Below are 19,602 nucleotides of genomic sequence, written 5' to 3' on the forward strand. Positions count from 1 at the left end.
AAGTCTGGGATGAACTGTCTGAGACCTTAAAATAAAAGACTTCAGATTAACTACTCAGAGGCGTATGGGCTACCAGCCTGAGTGTCAAGCTGAGGCCATTTAATTGTCAGGAACCTGACATTTATTGCCCTGACACCTGTATCATAAAATTAAGTTTACTTTAGAACTTGTTCCATATGAAATCTGTGTCGAACAGTCAAGAGTGCCTTGAAAGGTCACGTTAAGGACAATTATTGTTGAGGAGTCTTTTTCCCCACAACCGTAAGAAAAATCATCTACCAGTTTATGTATTTTTCATAAGCAAGACAGTGACAAAGTGTACCTATGGATACTCTTGCAGAAAAATGAATTAATAAATAATAACTATAATTTAAAAAAAATCGAGTCTATCCTCTTCCAAATGAATCTGGCAATTGTGCACCCATAAATATTTTTTGGTACAGCAATAAAGCATATGATATTACTACAGCAGTGTCGTCAGAACGATAATATGGATGTATCAGGTCTATAGGGCTGAGCTGGAAAATACACAGACTAATATTTGCTTAGTTGTTGACAGAATTGGTGACAAGCCCGTGATCATGCACTTATCAGAAAATACTAATTGGATTAATATTTTGATCTCCACACTGCCAGCACCTGTCCTTAGTTGGTTTTAAAATACTCTTTATTACTTACCAAAGGGCCCAATGCAATCCTCCTTTCTCAGGACTCTATCAGTCTTCTAAAAAAAAACTTTAAATGAGTTTTTAAAGGAAATATGAATGAAAAGCGTTACATTTTCTCTTCATTAGAAGCTCCTGCCAACAGTAAAATTAGTTGCCTTTAGTAGCCACGACGGATAAAGGAGCAATAACTGAATTATAAACTGCTTTTCCAAAACAAGAAAATGGTTAATTACTATGTGAAGCAGAAAATCATTCAGAAGTGAGTACTTGACAAACACATTATGTAAACATCTGGTTTAAGGTGTTTTTGTTTTGGTTTTTGTTTTTTTTTTAGATTTGTCAGATGACTGTGCTTATAATTAAGACATTACTGCTCTCAATGAAATGTCGTTGTGTTATTTGTTGAGTATAGCATATAGAGTGGTTCTCTTATCTGTAATAACAACAAGAAACACATGATTATTGAAATGAACTCTAATTTTATGCAGAAAATAAAGCAACTACATCAATACAATGTTGTACTCATTTTAAAAATGGACAAACAATCAGATAATGTGTAACAAATGTAATGCTCTACTTTTTATTCACAGCTGGTAAATTTTAATTTTATTTAAAGACATATGTTAATTAAGACACATTTCACCAACTACCTATAAAATTAAGCTCTATTTTGTTTGATTTTGTTGGAAGCATTAAATCTTGAGTGATGCCCACAGCTACAGCTGTTTGCAGTTCTTATGTAACACCAGATGTGAGATTGATGTATTTTGTCCTCTCCTGTGAGTTGCAAGTGATCAAACAGGCAAAAACATAATGACAGAATGATTAGACTAATTTAGCACAAAGGGAATTGTTCAAGACATTCATCAATTACCTCACAATCACACACACAATGATGGAGAATGTATTTATTGCAATGTCACAGATAAGCAAAACCGCTTTTTATCTACAATTAATTTCAAAGACAAGCTTATTATTGTAGAAAGCATCTCTTAGACATGACTGGTATTCTTTATAAGATGTAATACTAAAAAATCCAGAAGACTAGCTGAGTGTTTTCTGAACTTTAGGCGTGACAAATCATTAATGCAAAAACAAACACCATTTTCCACAGATGTATTTTTTTAAGTAAACTTCTCATTTAAATGAGCTCTGCTATGAAACACCAATGCTAAAAGTAATCACATATTCAAATGTCGTTGGATTGCAACTCAAGGGTGTTGGTAAAAGCTGTTGAAGCATCAGCCATACTTCGCTTTTTCTGTTGCTAGAGCCAATCTGCGAATGTTTGCTATGCAACCAGCTGCTGCCTCCTGCAGAGTTTCATCTGTAGAGCCTACCATAGCCAGTAGGAGCTAGTGAAAATAACAGTAAAAATAGTATAAGAAATAGAAATAAGTACACTGCTATTTAAAAAATATTCAAATCATACTTTGAACATTTGTAGGCTACTATTTAAAAATACTCAAATCATATTTTGAACAACTGTATGCTTTTACTCACACATACAAGAAATAAAACACTGAATATTATATCAACAAAAACACTGTCTTGTATAGTACATATATATACACATTTATGTATGGTTTTATATGTCTATATCCATTAGCATATGTATAGAGCACAACACTTTATATTTGGTAATATTTGTACCTGTAATTTGATATTTTCTTTTCTGATTTTCTATTTATTTTTTTTCACACCTGTCTACTGGTTCTGAATTGGATTTTTTCTTATAAGTAGAAATTGTGTATATGCAAACCAAAATCACTCCCCTGAAGGCATACTAATATATTTGTATATGCTCCAGACTTCTAATAAACAAGACTGTGCTTTTCTTTTTGGCTTTCATCATAAAACTGGATACATGTGAAGGATCCTAGTGTCCTGCTGATTGCAGTAGGTTTCTTTACTGTCACAGCAAACCACTCATGTGAAACTGCTTGACAGAAACAGACCTGGACATGCCATTCTTACATATTTGCATGGAAAAATACAAAACAAAGCCCAACAGAGGCACCAAACTTTTGGAGTCAATTCAGCTCTTCAGTCATGTGGAGTAGATCCTTCACTCTGGAAGTCATTCAATTTTTTCAATGGAAATTCCCTTGGAGTAAGGTGCTGTTCCACACCAGCATGACATAACACAGACCTTGATGATAAAACACTTTTACATATCAGAAAATCATTAATAATACTTTGGGATCTCTTTTTTTAGAGTATTGCAAGCCTGTGATGCAATTGTAAATAAGATATATGCTAGAAAACAGCAGAAAAAACAGTCTTTGCTAGTTTAAATTTGCACTTCACAATCCTCAGATTTCTGAAAATCTGCCAAGCATAGTGTGCGTCCAGGTATTTTGAAGCTCAGACAGCTCTAATTAAAACCTATATTTTCAGTCTGCAATACTTAGGATTCTGTGTTCACCCAAACAATGTTGAATCAAACCACAGAGAAATCTGCTATCACTCAACTCTAGTGCATATTTTTCATATAGCTAAAATATTACATAAAATTATGACCTGCTAAATATAAAAGCATAAATTGAATGCAGACATCAAATTCATATGCTACCTTTTTCTAACCTTCCAGCAATAGTGAGGCATGGGCCACAGCTGCACACATATGGCATTTGCTTATAGAGATCAAAGCATTTCATACTTGAGGAAGTATTTGCGTTAGCCAAATGTACCAAACAAGCATCTTGCCAATCACCTTTCACCCTTTGACCCCTATATGTAACTTGTAAGAGTGCCTGCAACATGCACATATCATGTCAAAAAGACTATTATGTAAATTAAGCATCAATCATGTTATTTTCTAGTAATTCTTACTACTATTTCCATTCATGTAACCAGCTATCTATGTCCAAATAGCTAGATAAGAATTCTTAAAAGTGTGAACACTTCTGAACAGATATACCACAGGGAAAATGGCACATTTAGAAAATGTAATAAGAAAGCTTTATACCCCTGTGCTTTATTTGCAGGCAAAATCTGAACCAGGTTCAGTGGCTAGTGGAGTCAGTGAAGCTTCACCACTGCCTTCAGCTGATGGAATGGCCTAGCAGCATGTCTCTGCAAGCTGCTTAACAAAGCACAAGGGCCAGAACACAAGTCTTGCCGGGAACCTAGCACTTCTAAGAGAAATATTGCTAAATGAAGATCTTTCTTCCTTCTAATTTCCACCAGCTGATTTCTCATTAACCTAATGTATAACTTACAGACAAAATCTGGTATAGATCCTTCACATCCCTGACTCAAAACCAAAAATATGTATGCACATACCGTTCATATGGTGGTTTTGGTAACACCATAAGTTTCAAATTTGGGAGCAAGGAAGCTATATGCCTTATGTGATTATTCACTGCATCTTCATAGACCTAATGCAAAGCTTTTTGAAGAGTAGTGAATGTGGAACTCAAAACTTTATAATAAATTCAGCATGAAATTTTTTATCAGTACATGAGAACAGAAGTTTGTCATGGAATTAATATTTCAGAAACATATTTTTTACTAGAAAAATAGTAAAAAAAAATTCCAACAAAAATAAACCTCTGCCTCTGTTATGACTCCATGTTAGGTAGCCCTCGATACCAGGTTACTGATATCATTTCTTAGTCATCGCTTACTTCTGGGCTCAGAAGACTTAGGAAAATAAATACTTCTTGTTGCTTCCTACGGTGAGCTCAACATTTAGCAATGGTGATTGTAGAGGCAGGGTTGAAAGGAGTGATCTCCACTCTTTATTGCAGCTGTTTCTTGGAAAGTCAGGGCTTAGTATCAAAGGACAACACCTTACAGGACACAGATCTGAAGCATCTCTTCAGATTCCTTAAGAATTAGTGCAATACAACAATGCAACAGTAATTTTTACAAAAACATTAAAAACTTTTTTTTTCCTTCTGACTTTGGTGGTTAAAGGATCAATTGCTCTCTGATTTGTTGTTCTTTTAAGTCACTTGCCAGTGGTAACATCCATAAGAACTGCCACGTTATACAAAATCCTTGTTCAGGATTTTCAGAACATGACTTCAAAGAAATGTTCCTGGAAACAGAGTCTAATGCAGTAGCAGCCGCTAGGGATAGAGGATATACAGAAACATTTGTCTGTCAACTTACTCCATGTTATAAGAAGAAGGAAAGTGGAGAGAAGATTATTGAAAATGCAACATATTTAAATGTAAGTGGGTAATTCTTACATATTTAGGAATCTAACATCAAAGATTTTGATATAAATTCTGTTTTAAATGAAGCAAAACTTTATCATTTTCATATATACCAGCAAAGCTATAATTCTCTCACTTCCTGACTGCCACTTCTCAAACTTCTTGTGGATTCATTTCAATTTACTGGCAATTTGGGTCACCCAATTCGGCTGTGGAAATGCATTCACAGAATATATACACAGAACATATCCACATATTGCATATATTTGACAAGTCCAAGAAAGCTTTTTTCTTTTTAGTTCCAGTACACCAATGCAATATTACATGTCCTTCTTGATGCAGTGCCCTTGAACTTCATGTATCCCCTTCCTTTACTGTTCAGGTATTGTTTTGTGACATATGTAAATGTTAACAGATGTGAGAAGAAGTAAAAAAGCCTGTGGTATAAATGCTTCTTTCTGGCACATAAAAGGCACTTTCCATAGACAGAGAAAGCATTTGCAGTACTATGTAGACTTCTTTTTCAGTTGGCAGGTATCTATATTCTAAGGCAAGAGTCCAAAATTTTTTGCACAGTTAGCACGTCATACCAGCAAATAAGCACAAATACAAGCTGTTTGGAAAATGGACAGAGCATATGTAGCATTTATGGATTCCAAAAGCAAGAGTTACACACGGCCAAATCATTTAAATATTCAGAACAATTAAGAAGATTTTGCTATTACTATCCTAGCTTTAAAATAGCACAGAATGATGTGGCCACATCAGGGCAGCAAAGTCAGAGTAACCTAGAATGGAAGGGGTCTCAAAAGGTCTCTGGTGCAGTTCATGCACAAAGCAGGGTCAGCCATCAGATTAGACCAGGTTGCTCTGGGATTTATCAAGCCCGATCTTGAAAACCTTTGAGGACAGAGACTGCATAATCTCTTTGAGCAACCTGTTCCAGTGTTTGTCTGTCTTCATGGGGAAAAGATTTTCCCTATATTCACTCTGTCTTGCTTCAGTTTACGCCTGTTGACTCTTGCCCAAAAGCCATACATCACTGGGAAAAGCCTTGCTACACCTGTTTGATGATTGACTTCCTTGTAGGTACTGGGAGGCTGATGTTAATTTCACTAAAAGCCCTCTCTTCTCCATGCTGAAAAACCCACTTCGTTGAGTTTTTCCTCACAGGACAGGTGCACCAGTTTTGATCCTTGTGGCATTCTGCTGGTCCCAGTAGGTCTGGTTCAGCCATGTCTTTCCTGTATTGGAGGGCTGGCTGCAGTATTCTAGGAGTGGTCTAATGAGTACTATGGGGAAGAAAAATCACTTCCTTCAACATACTGACCATACTCCTTCTATTGCAGCCCAATACTGTGTCTTCTTTGCTTTCAGGAGACACTGTTGGCCAATGTAGCCCTCTGCCTACCGAAATCCTCATGTCCTTTTCCATAGAACCATTCCACATTTATTCAGTCCCTAGCCAGTATCACTGCCAGGGCAAGAGCAAGTGCAAGTCCTCAGTTGCAGGATGTTGCATTTATCCTTGCTGAATTTCATAATGTTCCATTGACCTGCTTCAGCTTACCCTGGACTATATGGAAACCACCTCCCTCTCTGGCAACCATGTTCTCTGGTATATTGGAGTCATGACAGTTGTTCTCCAAGGCAATAGTCAGACATAAGAGGGTAATCCAGAATATTGGCTTGCATGTTACTGTACCATGAATGATGCTGCCTGACACTCTCTGAAAGCAGAGCTTCCTTAGAATAATATTTCTGAAATCACAAAATAATCAATTGAAAACTTTTTTTTTAAACAAAATAAAACAAGAGTTGATAAAAGAACTTGTAAATGTATCCTTCCAAAATGGGTAATAAAAGTTAGTAATTCTTTTTTTCTATGAAGATGTCTTTCTAGAATTTTTCACTTCTACAAAAGCATAGCATAAGAGGATTTTAAAGAAGAAAATATGCAGACAAGTATTCCCCCAATAAACCAAAAAACAAAATCTTGTAAGGTTCAGATGCTCCATGTACTGGGTACAATAATTCCTAAGTCCTCCCTTTCCTACTTTCCTTTAGTCACAATCATTGCAGCTTTCAGACTCACAGGTGGGAAGCAGGAAACAGAAGCACTGTTTTCAGAAAGAATATAGTTTGCATGTATTTTTAAAAGGGGTTAGTCACTTGATGCTTCTACAAGTTTTCCAAAACAGTGGAAAGTGTGGAACAGTACTATGGAGAGAGGTTCCTTTGCTTATGTGAAACAGGCATAGATCAGCCTAAGCAATACTCAGGAGTCCTGTGAAAATGAAAGCAAAAAATGAAGGAAGAATAGCTATCAAAATAATTTTTAATGCCAATTTTTCAAGCCTTTTTCTTTTTTAGAAGGAAATATAGACAGCTCCTTCAACAAGATTCATATCTATACTGGGAAGCTAGTCACAGTTCACATCGAGCTTAAAATTCCTGGAAATAAAGACACTCAACATAACTGCTGCTTCTATCTGCTATGCTGGTAATGACATCTTGTAGACTGACATAGCATTTCCAGTTGGTGATAGGACTTGCCATTTCTTTTTTTAAATTTAGATTTAAATCTGAATTATTTCATTTGCAACATTTCCTAAAGGATACTAATTTTCTAGCACTGTGATTTTCTAATTGTGTAACACTTCTTTTCCAAAAAAGACATTTTTCACATGCTTTTTATAAACCTAACCTAAGAGAAAAAAATACTTTAAATAAAAGCATATGGTAGAAGCTTATCCAAGAAAGTATCAGTCTGGATCCAGCCAGCAGTTTGCTAACTTTCAACACCATAGTGCACGCTGGAAAATATTAAAGCACCTAGTTTGAGTATTAAGTTACACGTATTCCTATGAAAATATTTCTCATGAAATTAAATTATAAATAATAAAGCATACTCCTCATTCAAAGCATAATTAAGGTTAAAGTAAGCTGCTGCTTCTAAATTGAAATTCAGGACCTTTTTCTGATTTTCTCTTTCAGCAGAAAGGATGTACCATGTACAATGCATGGTCCCCTACAAAGATGCTTATGCAAGTTCAGAAGTGTTTTCTCCTGATTTTGTTTTTCTCATGCAACACAATGACAATAAATTTCAGATGCAAAGTCTTTGGGTCAGGGAATGCTAGCTAGCTGAGGTGGAATACCCAGTACTACAAGTCCCAGTAAATGCAAAAGATGGCAGGACAGACACGCACTATGTTGACTGCCTCTCATGGAACGCCTCTCTTCTCTGAAACTGAAGTCAGTGCAGCTCAGCTAGCCCAGCTTGCTTGCACTGAATGTGAAGGTGCAGGAACCGAAGTTCCTTGTTTGGGCATGGTGAAATCCTAGGAAGATCCTACCTAGTTTCTTCTTCTTCATTCTCTTATTCCTATCTTTCCTCTTCTCTCTTCCCTGAAACACATCTCCATTCTAGCAGCCATGGAAAAGGGATAACAGCCCATGATAGTCAGTCAAGCACTACAGAACGATGACAAAGCCTGAAGGATGCAGCTGAGGCCAAGGCACACCTGAAAGTGGTGGCAATCAGCAGATTGGGCAGGAACTGTCTCCTTTGTCTCATCTTTTTCTTACTCCTTAAAAACAAACAAACAAAACAAACAAACAAACAACAAAAAAAAAAACGGTGAAAAGAGTGCAGGTGATAATCTGTACCCTTTTTGCAAACAGGTGCAGAACCTGGTGGGAAAAACTTGTCTGCAGTTTGCAGTGCGCTTTGCTATCTATTCTTTTGTATATATTTCTTTTGTTTAGTTACAGCTAAACCAAAAAAGGGCAACAGCTATTTCTCCACCATCTCTGAACTGTGCCTTCCTCACTCTTGAAGAGAAATCCTCTTAGGCAAACACTATCAAAATACAAAATAAATTATAGCTCCCATACTATCCGATTATTTTAAAGGTGGCATTACTTCACTTGTTGGCAGTGTTGCATAAAGGAAATTATAATATGGTATGCAATTTAAATATACATACATACTTCCTAATCTATATATATGTACAAAATATGAACAAAAGATTCTACAGCTTATTCAACACCTCATCTGTATTAACTGTCTATTTTTCACAGTAATATAATTATTTTGGGAAGGGTGCCCCACTTCTGTGCAAAGATTTAATAAAAAACCAGAGGATCCTGAATATCTGACAAGGAGAATGGAAACAAAATGCTAAATGGTAAAATGTAGAATAGTTTTAAAACTTGGTAAACTTGCAGGCCACTTTAAAATACACTAAGTTGAAAGGCTTTTCCATCACAAGGAATATTTCCTGCAATTTCAGATATAAGTGAATATAAACATAGAAAGGTAATAAAGCTAAATAAAACTACTAATAAAAGCAACTTTAAATCATTTTTTAAAAGGTATGATTATATGCAACCTATCAGAGTCCTTAAAGGCAGATAGTTTGAGTCCACATTCAGCTGTAAGAAGTTTGGTGCAATATTAAGAAAGAATTCAATCATCATGAACATTCCAATGTACAGAAGGGTCTTACAGGATATGAAATTCATCCCACAAAAAGCAATAGGCAGATCTGATAATCCAGAAGTGATGAAGCCCAAGGTCTTACAGCATGTTTTTATTTGAACCACTTCATTTTATCCTTATTTCATGTCGTTTTCAAGAGAAGATTAACACATAAAAGGCCCTTGGTGGCACAGAGAGAATAAAGAACTTTTTCATAACATCAGTACAGTTACATTAAAAAAAAAAAAAATCTTTTTTTCAATTCTCTGGAAATTCGTTGTATTAAAACAGGAGCCTGTTTACTTAACGATATGTAATGGGCACAAGCAGGCTCATGGACGTTCCTTTCCTTTCATAATGAAGTCTGGCTCTGTAACACATTGGAGACTATTTCTTTATTTTATTGCATCCTGATCAATCTTTCTTTTTATTCTTTGCTCACTTTCAGTACTCATCTGCTGTTTCATTCCTGCTCTTTTCATATTTTGCTTTCTTTTTCATTTTACAGGAGCATAACTTCTGCCTTTCCTTCCTTCTTTAATATTTCTGCAAAGGTAGTATAGGAAGTTTGAGAAAGAACTGCTAATTCAGTTTTGGTTTTCAAAATGTAAAAAAATTACTATTATTAAGAATACTGTCTCTGTCTGTCAATTTGTGAGTCACATGAGGGCTATATGAGAAGCTTAGGGAGGTCAGATGCAAATAAACTCTCAGGAGCAAGTCAGAAAAAAAAAAGAGACTTGAGCTGTCCAGGAACCCTCATACACTGACAGATTCTGCCTGACTTCCCAGCAATACTCTGAAAACATCTTACATGTTGTTCTCTTGTTTACCTACTATTCCTGAAGTGCACTACAAGTGCTTTACTTTTGAAGTCAGCACTGAACAACAGTAAAGGGAAACCGCAGCTTCCAGACTACTGACAAACGTTTTGATGGTATCTTAAGCTGCATCTTATTTTGAGAACAAGGTGCAAAACCTTACTGTACTACTACTTTAAAAATATGTTACATCTACTGGTATGCATGGACCAACTTCAAACTCTCTTCTGTATTCAATTCCAATTACTGGTTTTGATCTATAACACCAACACAGATTAAGTCCAATGGTCCAAGTGTGTGTCTCTCTGCCTTAGTATGACTGTAATGATCAAAACAAATGGGGTGCTTCTGCTAGTAAACCTTATGTATCACGTTGTGGGGATAAAGGCACTCATGCTGTAGACATTGACAACAGCATTTATTTCAAATAAAGATTCAAGTCACTTTTTTTTTGTGGTGTACTAGAAGAACTATATCCTCAGGTTTTAAGATGTGTGGGTGGTAACAGTGCATATATTTACATAAACTGGAAGATGACTGGCATTGTTTGATTTATAGTCTGTTTTTAAACTAGGGAACATTCAACTAGAACATTTTATGAAAATAATACAAAAAAAATACTATATACAGTCAAAAAATAATAAATGACTGCTGTAATACAATCTGGATAGATTCTGAGACGAAAAATAGAATTTAATAATGATAATTTAATTTGTAAGGATTTTAATTTTAAATTTTTAAATAATGATAATTTAAATTTTAAGGATTTAATTTTTCACATTTCGAAGTCCCTCCTAACTGAAGGTAACTTCCAAAACAAGTAATATTTAACATGAAATAAGAATGAGCACGTACATAACTTAACTATCCCTTTGGACAAAGTTAGAAACTCGTTCAGTCTAGAAAGGCAATAATTTCTCTTAGGTGTAAATATGAGAAGTCTTTTCAAACTGATTATTTGGTCGTTTTTCTTCCTGTATTAACTTCTTTTATGTTCGTGCACTACTATGGATAATTAGTAGAGTGCAACTACATTAAACACAGGAAACAAAAAAGAAAACTAGCACAGCATAAATCAATGTATGGAACATGGTTCAGCTTTACTCAAAGAAATATGAAATTCTGAATGTGAGAAAGCAAGAAATGAGCCAGGTTGCTTCATGGACAAAGGTCTGTGTATAGTCCACATGTTAATTCATATCTGTAGATTTAAAAAAAAAACTTGTCTACTTCTTAGTTTTCTACTTTGCAAGTTTTTGCTTTGAATTACAGAGAGAGATTAATTGCTAGAATGCATTTTCCTATCTTTAAATTGATTTTGGCATTTACAGAACTCTGTATATACTGCACATTTTTGTATTCCTTTTTTATCATTATTTTTGTGATGTATGAAGGACAAAAGACACAGAAGTAAATGTATGGTATATAAAAAAGGTAGAAGCAACAAGTTAGGAATCAGTTGAACATTGCACAATATGATCTATTGATGCTAATGCTAGCGCAAGAACATTAACAGCATGTTAGACACTCTTGGATGAGGATACCTGGAGAACAATGCAGCATATTTATTACAGTACGGTTAAGTTGGTGCAAAACAAAGTACTGCACCTGTATGGGTAATGTTCTCTTTTTCATTTTTCAGCTCACTACTCAAAGATGCTACTTTTTCAGGAAAATACTCCATCACCTGCCTGAATCATGATAAAATTAAGGAGATTAACATCTACTCCATCTTTATGAAGAGCACTGGCACTTGCTTAGAAATGGTTTCTAGAAATACAATTCTCTCAAATGCATCAGTGATGTCTGAGAATTAAATAATCAGTTTCTCTCCTTACTCCTTAGGAAATCTATGCAAATTTAAAGATAAATAACTCCTATGGATTACTACAAATTCAGTGAGAATTCTGGAACAATCAGAGGAAGAGCAAAGAGATTAACAGAAACAGCCTGATGAATCAGAAGCAATCCAAGATCCAAAGTCAGAGCTTCAAAGATTTCCTAACTATATGTTACATAGAATTTTTGCTTGTCCAATTTTTTTATTATTATTTTTAATAGGGACTTAATTGCCTTGTCCAAATATCAGAACATATTTTCAGCTCTAACAAACTGTTACTGACTGTCCCTGTGCTTGTGCTGCACGCGTGTGTCACAGGGTCTGGTGCAGTAAATCTGACATGGCACAGTACTGTGAACTGCACACTGCAATCTGTTGTCATATATACTACAATGAAGGATTTGATACTGTAAGCCAATTTTATCAGTGTTCATGACCCTTTTCATTATCATTTATGAAATACTAAATGGCAAGATCCCTTTTGGCTGCAAAATCTGATTTTAATTCATAATTCCTACAACTCAATTTCTAATTTCCAGCCAATTATTCATCCTTTCCAGGACTTTGTCTCCCTATGACATAGCAATTTTATTTCTTTATGAGTTTTTGGTGAAGAGGTCTCTTGAACAGATTTCTACAACACAAGGGGGGGTAAACCCAATACTTAAAATAAGAAGAGGATTACTGCATGTGAATAAAAGAGTATGACTACCGATGAGAAGATGAAACACTTCAAGAAGCAAAAGACTAATACAATACTATTTACACAGTGAATGCTCAGGAAATCCAGAACAAAATTATGGCAGACTTTGAGATATATACACACTCCATTATCCTACAATATCTCTGGAGTCCAGAAATTCTCTCTTTGGATTTCTGTAAAGGAGGTAAGCCAATCTAATGACTTTTGGATTCATGCAGATTTTACGGATAAACATATAGAGGTAAAAATATCAAATTAACCCAGATTCTTCCCTCATACCTGGGCTCAAGATAGGTGATAGGCAAAAAGTGGTGAACTCTCCAGGGCAATTCTGAATTTAGGTGTTCAAAATAATGTTTGGAGATTTTTTTAAGCTTTTGCTACAGAGACCAAAATTATATAACTTACTCTTAGTCGAGTATTGGGAACTGTAATGTATGTATGGCATTGTGGAAGCACCTTTATGCACACAGGTTTACTCAATTCTTTATCATGTACAGTTTCTCATTTTTATCTTTATCTTCAACAAATGCAATGAGCATATTGGATATGACCTAAATTCACTTATGATCTATCTTTCTTGCTTCCTGCATATTTTGCAGTTTATCAGACTCCTTTTGTAACTCACTAGCAATACTGACCAGTACACTCTTATTTCAACATTCATGTCTTTCTCTTCAAAACTTCCAGAGATTAAACATAAAGAGTTGCAATTAGTTGCACTAATGAGTAACTGGTAAATACAGTCAGTTATGATCCTTGCAGATAAAAATGAAATTCAATAAAAAGAGATTTTTTTATAAAATGAAAATGCATGGACTTTCATAGTCTAGCAGAAGATATATTTTAGCCTTCGGTTGATTGTTATATAATCACCATTGCAACTGTGATTCGTAATCTGATCCAGCCCTCACTGAAGTCAGCGATGCAGTTCTCATCAACCTCATGTACCCTGGCAGCCTGGTCAAGTCTTTAGACTTTATGCCAAAATATGGAACGCTAATCAGGAACATTAACACAAGGGCCCATTTCATCGTCTATACATTGCAAAAGGACTTTTCCTTCGTATCTTTACCTTGAAAGTGACAGCAGCAAGATGCGCCATATTATTAAAAGATACTGCAGAGTGCTCTTTGAAATGGCAACATAAAAGAGAATACAATGTCTAGGGCTTGAAGCCAACTCTGAGTGATTGATCCTCCAGGAAGAAGAATAAAAGAGAGTTCTCATAGACGACAATATGAAATGTAAAATTTGGTACATTAAGATCTCCTGAATGACAATTCAGTCTCTATTTACACATATGTATTACTACATACCTACGCATGTATATATTGCCCTTATTATTTCTTATATTCATCTTCTTTGAAAAGCTCCTTACGGACAAGGAAACTATTTTTGATCAGCTGAATGCCAAAAATAATTACCTGGCATTCTGCCCTTGTGCATGAAGCCAAGTAACTCTCAATTAACAAAACTAATTCTAATATCAGACAATGTAGCTACTACTCCATGTAAAATAAAATATTTCAATATTTTTTTTCTTTTTATTACCAAATTAGAAACAAATATTTCACACAGACACAGAGATGAGACTTAATACAGGGAGCTAAACAATTGCAAGAAGCTGTTCTGTGTATTTCTGCGGTTTAGAAATAGTGCCAAGTCGGAAGGAAAAGACATTCTCTGCATTTTCTAAAGCAAGATAAATACAGAAAAGAAATATAGATGAAAGATGGAACAGCTATCTATGGACTCTGCCAGATTCTTTGGCTTTTTGGCACACCTATTGATGCTGGCAGACTTAGCCAGTAGCAATCTTTTCCATTAAAAGAAGCACCATATATTTTGGTTTAACATACTTTGTTTGTGCATTTTTAAGCTTCAAAAATGTCTATTTAAATTTTTTTTAATGATTCCTTCTGCACAGTTGGCTGCAATTGCACTTATTTGAAGCAGTTCATTTATCACTAAAAGAGCTGCAGGGCACAGCTACTGTTAAACTGCTCCAACAAACCTACAGCTTAGTGGGACAAGCTTCTTTTTATAAGACTGAAAGATGCTTAACTTGTGCCAAGTGGAGTTTTATGCCAGCCTCTAGGTTTGTTATCCAAACGTTACTAAATTAGAGGTTCTTCTGAAGCATAGAATTTGGGCAAAGATAAGCTGATCTCTCTCGGGCTGCTGTTTTTACCGATCAGGGATAAGCCAGATTTTAACAGAACACTTGCTACGTATCATAAACTTTAGTAGTGTAAAGTTTTTAAAAATCATTGAAACTTTGAGGCTTAATCTTCACTGAAGTCAAACGTCATTACCTTTGGCAATGCTGCAAAAGTGAAATGTTTTACATGTAAGTACCCCTATTTTATGAATGGTGAATTCCACTTATTATGAAGGTAGAGGCTTACTGGTTTCTGTTTCTTGGAGCTGAAACTGTAAGAAAAATGTCCACAGCTGGCAGTTGCCAACACAATAGAAATTGCACTGGTGTAACATTGTCAGCTATCATTAATCCTTCTGAAACAAAACAACAAATGCCAGTATCGAACTTAGCTTGTGGAAAATATTGCACATTTGTGGGTGAGGAACTGGGTGTAATTTCTGTAGCCAACAGCCATGCAGCAATTTTGCCATCTAGTGCCCTCTTCCTTGACATCTAAGAACTGTAACAACTTATTTATGAAAAACAACAGGCATAGGCCTGGAGGTATGTGCCAAAAAACTGTATCTCCAGTCTGAACAGTGGAGCCTGAATAGAGCCAACCATGACTGTTAAAAAGAGGGTTCTTCTAAACTGAAAATAAAAATGTAAATATGTGAATATGCATGTATATATGCATTCCACATGGATAATATTACTGCATAGATACTATATAAAATATTTTGGATTGATTTAAAAAAGTATTTTCTTAAAGGTTAATAACATAAAACTACATTCTGTATCAATGTTCTCAACAAAGACCCCCACAAAAAAAACCAACCCTGTGATCAAACACATCTAAAAATTAGGTGCAAGTGCATTTGCACTTCAGTTTCTGATCCTCAGATATCTATGTTATATGCTGAAGATGGAGTTTTTGAAAATTTTTGGTAAAAATTGCTAGTAATCATCTTCCATAGTTTGTAGTTCACAAAGATGATCTCATGAAAGTCTTTTCATGTTAAAAAAAATTAGCCAAAACTTGTAAGGATTCATGGTTTTAGTAAGTAATGACCAAAATTTGGAAGCAATTCAAAATAAAATACCCAAAATACATTCTTTAATACAATCATTATAACAAAGTATAGAAGAACTCTTCAAACAGAAAAATGTCATTTCATAGTAAAATTTATAAATCATTGTTAAACCAGCTATTTTTAAATCTTAGATTGTAACAGGGGAAAGGAAAAGACTTTGTGTGATAAACTTTTCTACTACTAATAATAGAATTCAAAAGGTACAAATACTTCATAGATAAATTCATAGTACAATTTAGAAAATATATCTTAGCTGTTACAGCTTCTTTGCAAAAATAAAAGCTAACAAAATGAAAAACAACCATGCATCCCTTGAGGATATAGTATGATAAGAAGAAAAAATGCAATGGATTAATTAAAAACATATCTATTCATATGTATACGCACATAGACACATCAAGGAGCATCTTGTACACTCCTAGAAGCATGAGACTCTATTTTACCTCCCTTGTATCAAGAGTTTTAAATTAAGTTTTCAATATTCCTGCTGAAGATCCTGCTAGCTGTAGCCAATATTCCAGAAGGTATCTACTGATATTCTGCTATATTATGAAAACTGAGCGCTCCTATGTTGTGCAAATAATTCAGTGAGACCAAAGAGTAAGGCTAAAGATCAGTTCTATAACTGGCAGGTTGGATGGATGCTTAAAAGTGTCAGAGATGCTTAAAAGTGTCAGAACATAAATTGGAAAGTCTGATCTGCATTTCAGATATGCACTGCAATTTGTGAATCCTCTGGCCCAAATATGTCTATATACAATGGAATAACAGGTGAAAATAGAGTTATACATAGTGCAGGAAAAAATACCATCTTTACATCAACTTTTCTGAATGATAAGAACAGCCTAGAAGAAAAAAGAGCTCAACAGAAGCTAACATAGTTGACTTTCTGTAGCCTTTAGCAAATAGACAATAGCACCAGCTACAGCTCTCACATGGGTTAAGTACCTTAATATCTGGGTGACTGGGTACTATCTGGTAGCTCTGCTCCCTTGATTTTCACAAAAAGTTTACAACCAGTATCTTGTATTTATATTTTGCTTATAATAATAGAGTTGAAGTTACAAATTAACAGTGATTTTATCTTAGTTTGCTTGAATTACCACATATAAGCAACATATGTATTTTTAGATTTTTTCCTACTATATAATTCCTTTCTGCTCACCTCCACCTTGCTGTGTCCTACGTTCAAACAGTAGATTTTCTGAGGTCTTTTTCCTATATAGCTACACATCATTGCCTAGCAAGATGAACAATTCAACTGGGATCAATGGCTTTAAGTGCTCTGACAATGTAGATAAATAAGTGAGTAAGTTTAATAACATTATTTATTATTTAGGAATTCAAGCACAAACTTTATTCAAAGTCAAAATGTCAGTAGATCCTCATTCATCTCACTGGGAAAATATTCCTGAATGTTTTAGAATATCTGTGCACCAGCTGATCAGCTGCTTGCAAATGCAAAATATTCAGGAAACAGAATGGGTGGGTTTTAGCTTCATACTTTACAATCAAAACAACTAATATATTTTTCATAGACCTTAATCCATTTGTGCCTACATAGTTCAACTCTCAGCCAGCAAACTTCAGTTTTCTAACAAATCATATCTCTGCCAAAACTGGAATCTTCCATTATGGAAAAGGCAGCATTTTGTTTTAAAAGCATTACTGGAAGAGTTACTGTGTTGGTGTCTTAAGATTTTCTTTTCTAAAATAATAAAATGCTTGAATGCATTTTGTGGCTGCTTTTTACTGTGAATGGTTAATATAAACAAGACAGGTAACTCATCTGAGATTCACGAAGTTTATTGACAAAAGTTAAAGTCTGATTTAATCTCTTGGGGAAAAAAATGAGCTTACTTCACTAGGTCTAAATTCACTAGTGATTTATATCAACACTATTACCTTATGTTAACTTCTACCCCTGTGTAGGAAAGCATTCTAGCATGGGAACAGCTAGCCTGGTGAACAGTCAAAGAAGAAAACTGGCCGAATATGAACTTTGAGGGCAATACTATGGCCAAACAGAATAATGAAAATCTCTGATGTTCAAACAGAGCTTACATAGAGACAGGGAAGTTATTTTACCTGTTTTAAGAATTTATACTACGATTACTGGAATAGTGAATTCTGTCCTGAAATATGCTGAAATTGAGTCCAAAAAAGGAAAGTTCAGAAAAAAAGATTCAGAGCTGACCCACCAAAATAAACAATAGAAAAGACAGAGATTACACTGGAGATTACACTTATTAAAGTGATGTCAGTGGATGACTTGATTTCACTACGAGAACATTCATGAAAACAGAAGCTATATAAGGCTTTTCAGTTTACCAAGCAACAGTATCATACATGTAATGGCATAAGATAAAACTTTAGACTACAAATAAGGTGCAAATGTTTTTATGGGGAAGGTATTTAACTACTGGAAAAAGTTTTGATGGCTCTACTAGATTTTCCATTGCTGGAATTTTTTAAGTAAAGAGTCAGTGTTTTTCTAAAAGATATACTCTATTCCAAACAGAAATAAATTGAAGCCATGTCTCTGGCTTGTACGAGCAAAGCTCATCAGACCAGACCATTACAATGATTTCTTCTAGGATTATAATGTACAGTGTAGTAGTATAATGTACATCTATGATTATTCAACGTGAAAATACTGTCCAGTTTACAGGACTATAATCTTATTTAGGCTTTTAAAATACTAGCACACTAACTTTCTCTGAACACTGCAAGTTTCCCTGTACTGCAAAGCTTACCGAAAATCAACATTCAGGAGGATAGTAATTTAAATTTAGCTGTCTGAAAGCCAGCTGTTTAGTCTGAGCTACAGACCTAGGTCCTTTCAATACTTAGTGGAGAAAACAAGAAACCTTCATGAGCCTGTACTTTTCCAATATCTTGGGCTTCTATTTTCAGCTAGCCTAAGTCTGCAGGTGCCTCTCTTTCCACTGGCTAATGAAGGTGTCTTAGTTTAGATTGCTTTAAATACCATATCTAAAAGTGGCCAAAGTTAGATGAATGGAATCCATCCCTAATACTCCAAAGTCCTTCTGCAAAATCCCTGGATTCAAGTTAGTTAGATCCACTAATTCAAAACATCTGTCTTTGTTAGATCATGTTAAAAGTGTGCTTCAGTCACTGTTGAGCAGATAGTGTTTCATCACCAACATATCATAAATACATCTCATCTGTATTTTTCCAAGAATGAAGTACATTTTGAATACCTCTTTCATACTGCACTATTGTTCAGAAGTCTGTCATTCCTATCTAATACTGAACTGTACTGCAGTTCATGTCCACATGTATGAACTTTGTGAGGCACCTCCTTAAACACAGATATGGGGGGATGCAATTGCGTAGGCCTGATCTTTGTACCTGCACTTCCATTACAGTTAAAGGAGACCAGACAGTATTGCTGGTAGAGACTGAGATGCCTCATCTTTGCATAAATATCTAAATTAGGAGAGAGATGAAACACAGTAAAGGGTCTACAGATGAAGAAGCATAAGGAGTGGCTGAAGCTCCTTGGTTTGTTTTCTCTGGTAACAAGAGATAGAACCTGAGGGAATGGCGTGGTCTGCAACAGGGGAGATTCAGGCTGAATGTCAGGTAAAGTTCTTCACCTTAAAAGAGAAAGCCTGTAAAAAATCTATACTGTTTAGCAGAGATCTTTTC

General features: G+C 35.1%; 1 protein-coding gene across 5 annotated transcripts in view; it reads right to left on the bottom strand.

The window, feature by feature from the left end:
- Nucleotides 1–1,561: 1,561 nt before the first annotated feature.
- Nucleotides 1,562–19,602, bottom strand: part of ODAD2 (outer dynein arm docking complex subunit 2) — a 76,216-nt gene continuing 58,175 nt past the window's right edge. For 4 of the 5 annotated variants that reach the window (XM_031616077.2, XM_031616075.2, XM_090143005.1 and 1 more), the window contains one exon: nt 1,562–2,023. In XM_031616077.2, the coding sequence (XP_031471937.2) occupies nt 1,910–2,023 (114 nt within the window). In that variant the 3' untranslated portion in view covers nt 1,562–1,909. Of the gene's footprint in view, nt 2,024–7,662; nt 8,431–19,602 lie in introns of those variants that run through there. The other variant, XM_031616076.2, reaches the window with a different exon arrangement.

This window comes from Phasianus colchicus, chromosome 6 (genome assembly GCF_987193195.1).
Source record: "Phasianus colchicus chromosome 6, bPhaCol1.hap1.1, whole genome shotgun sequence".
NCBI lineage: Eukaryota > Metazoa > Chordata > Aves > Galliformes > Phasianidae > Phasianus > Phasianus colchicus.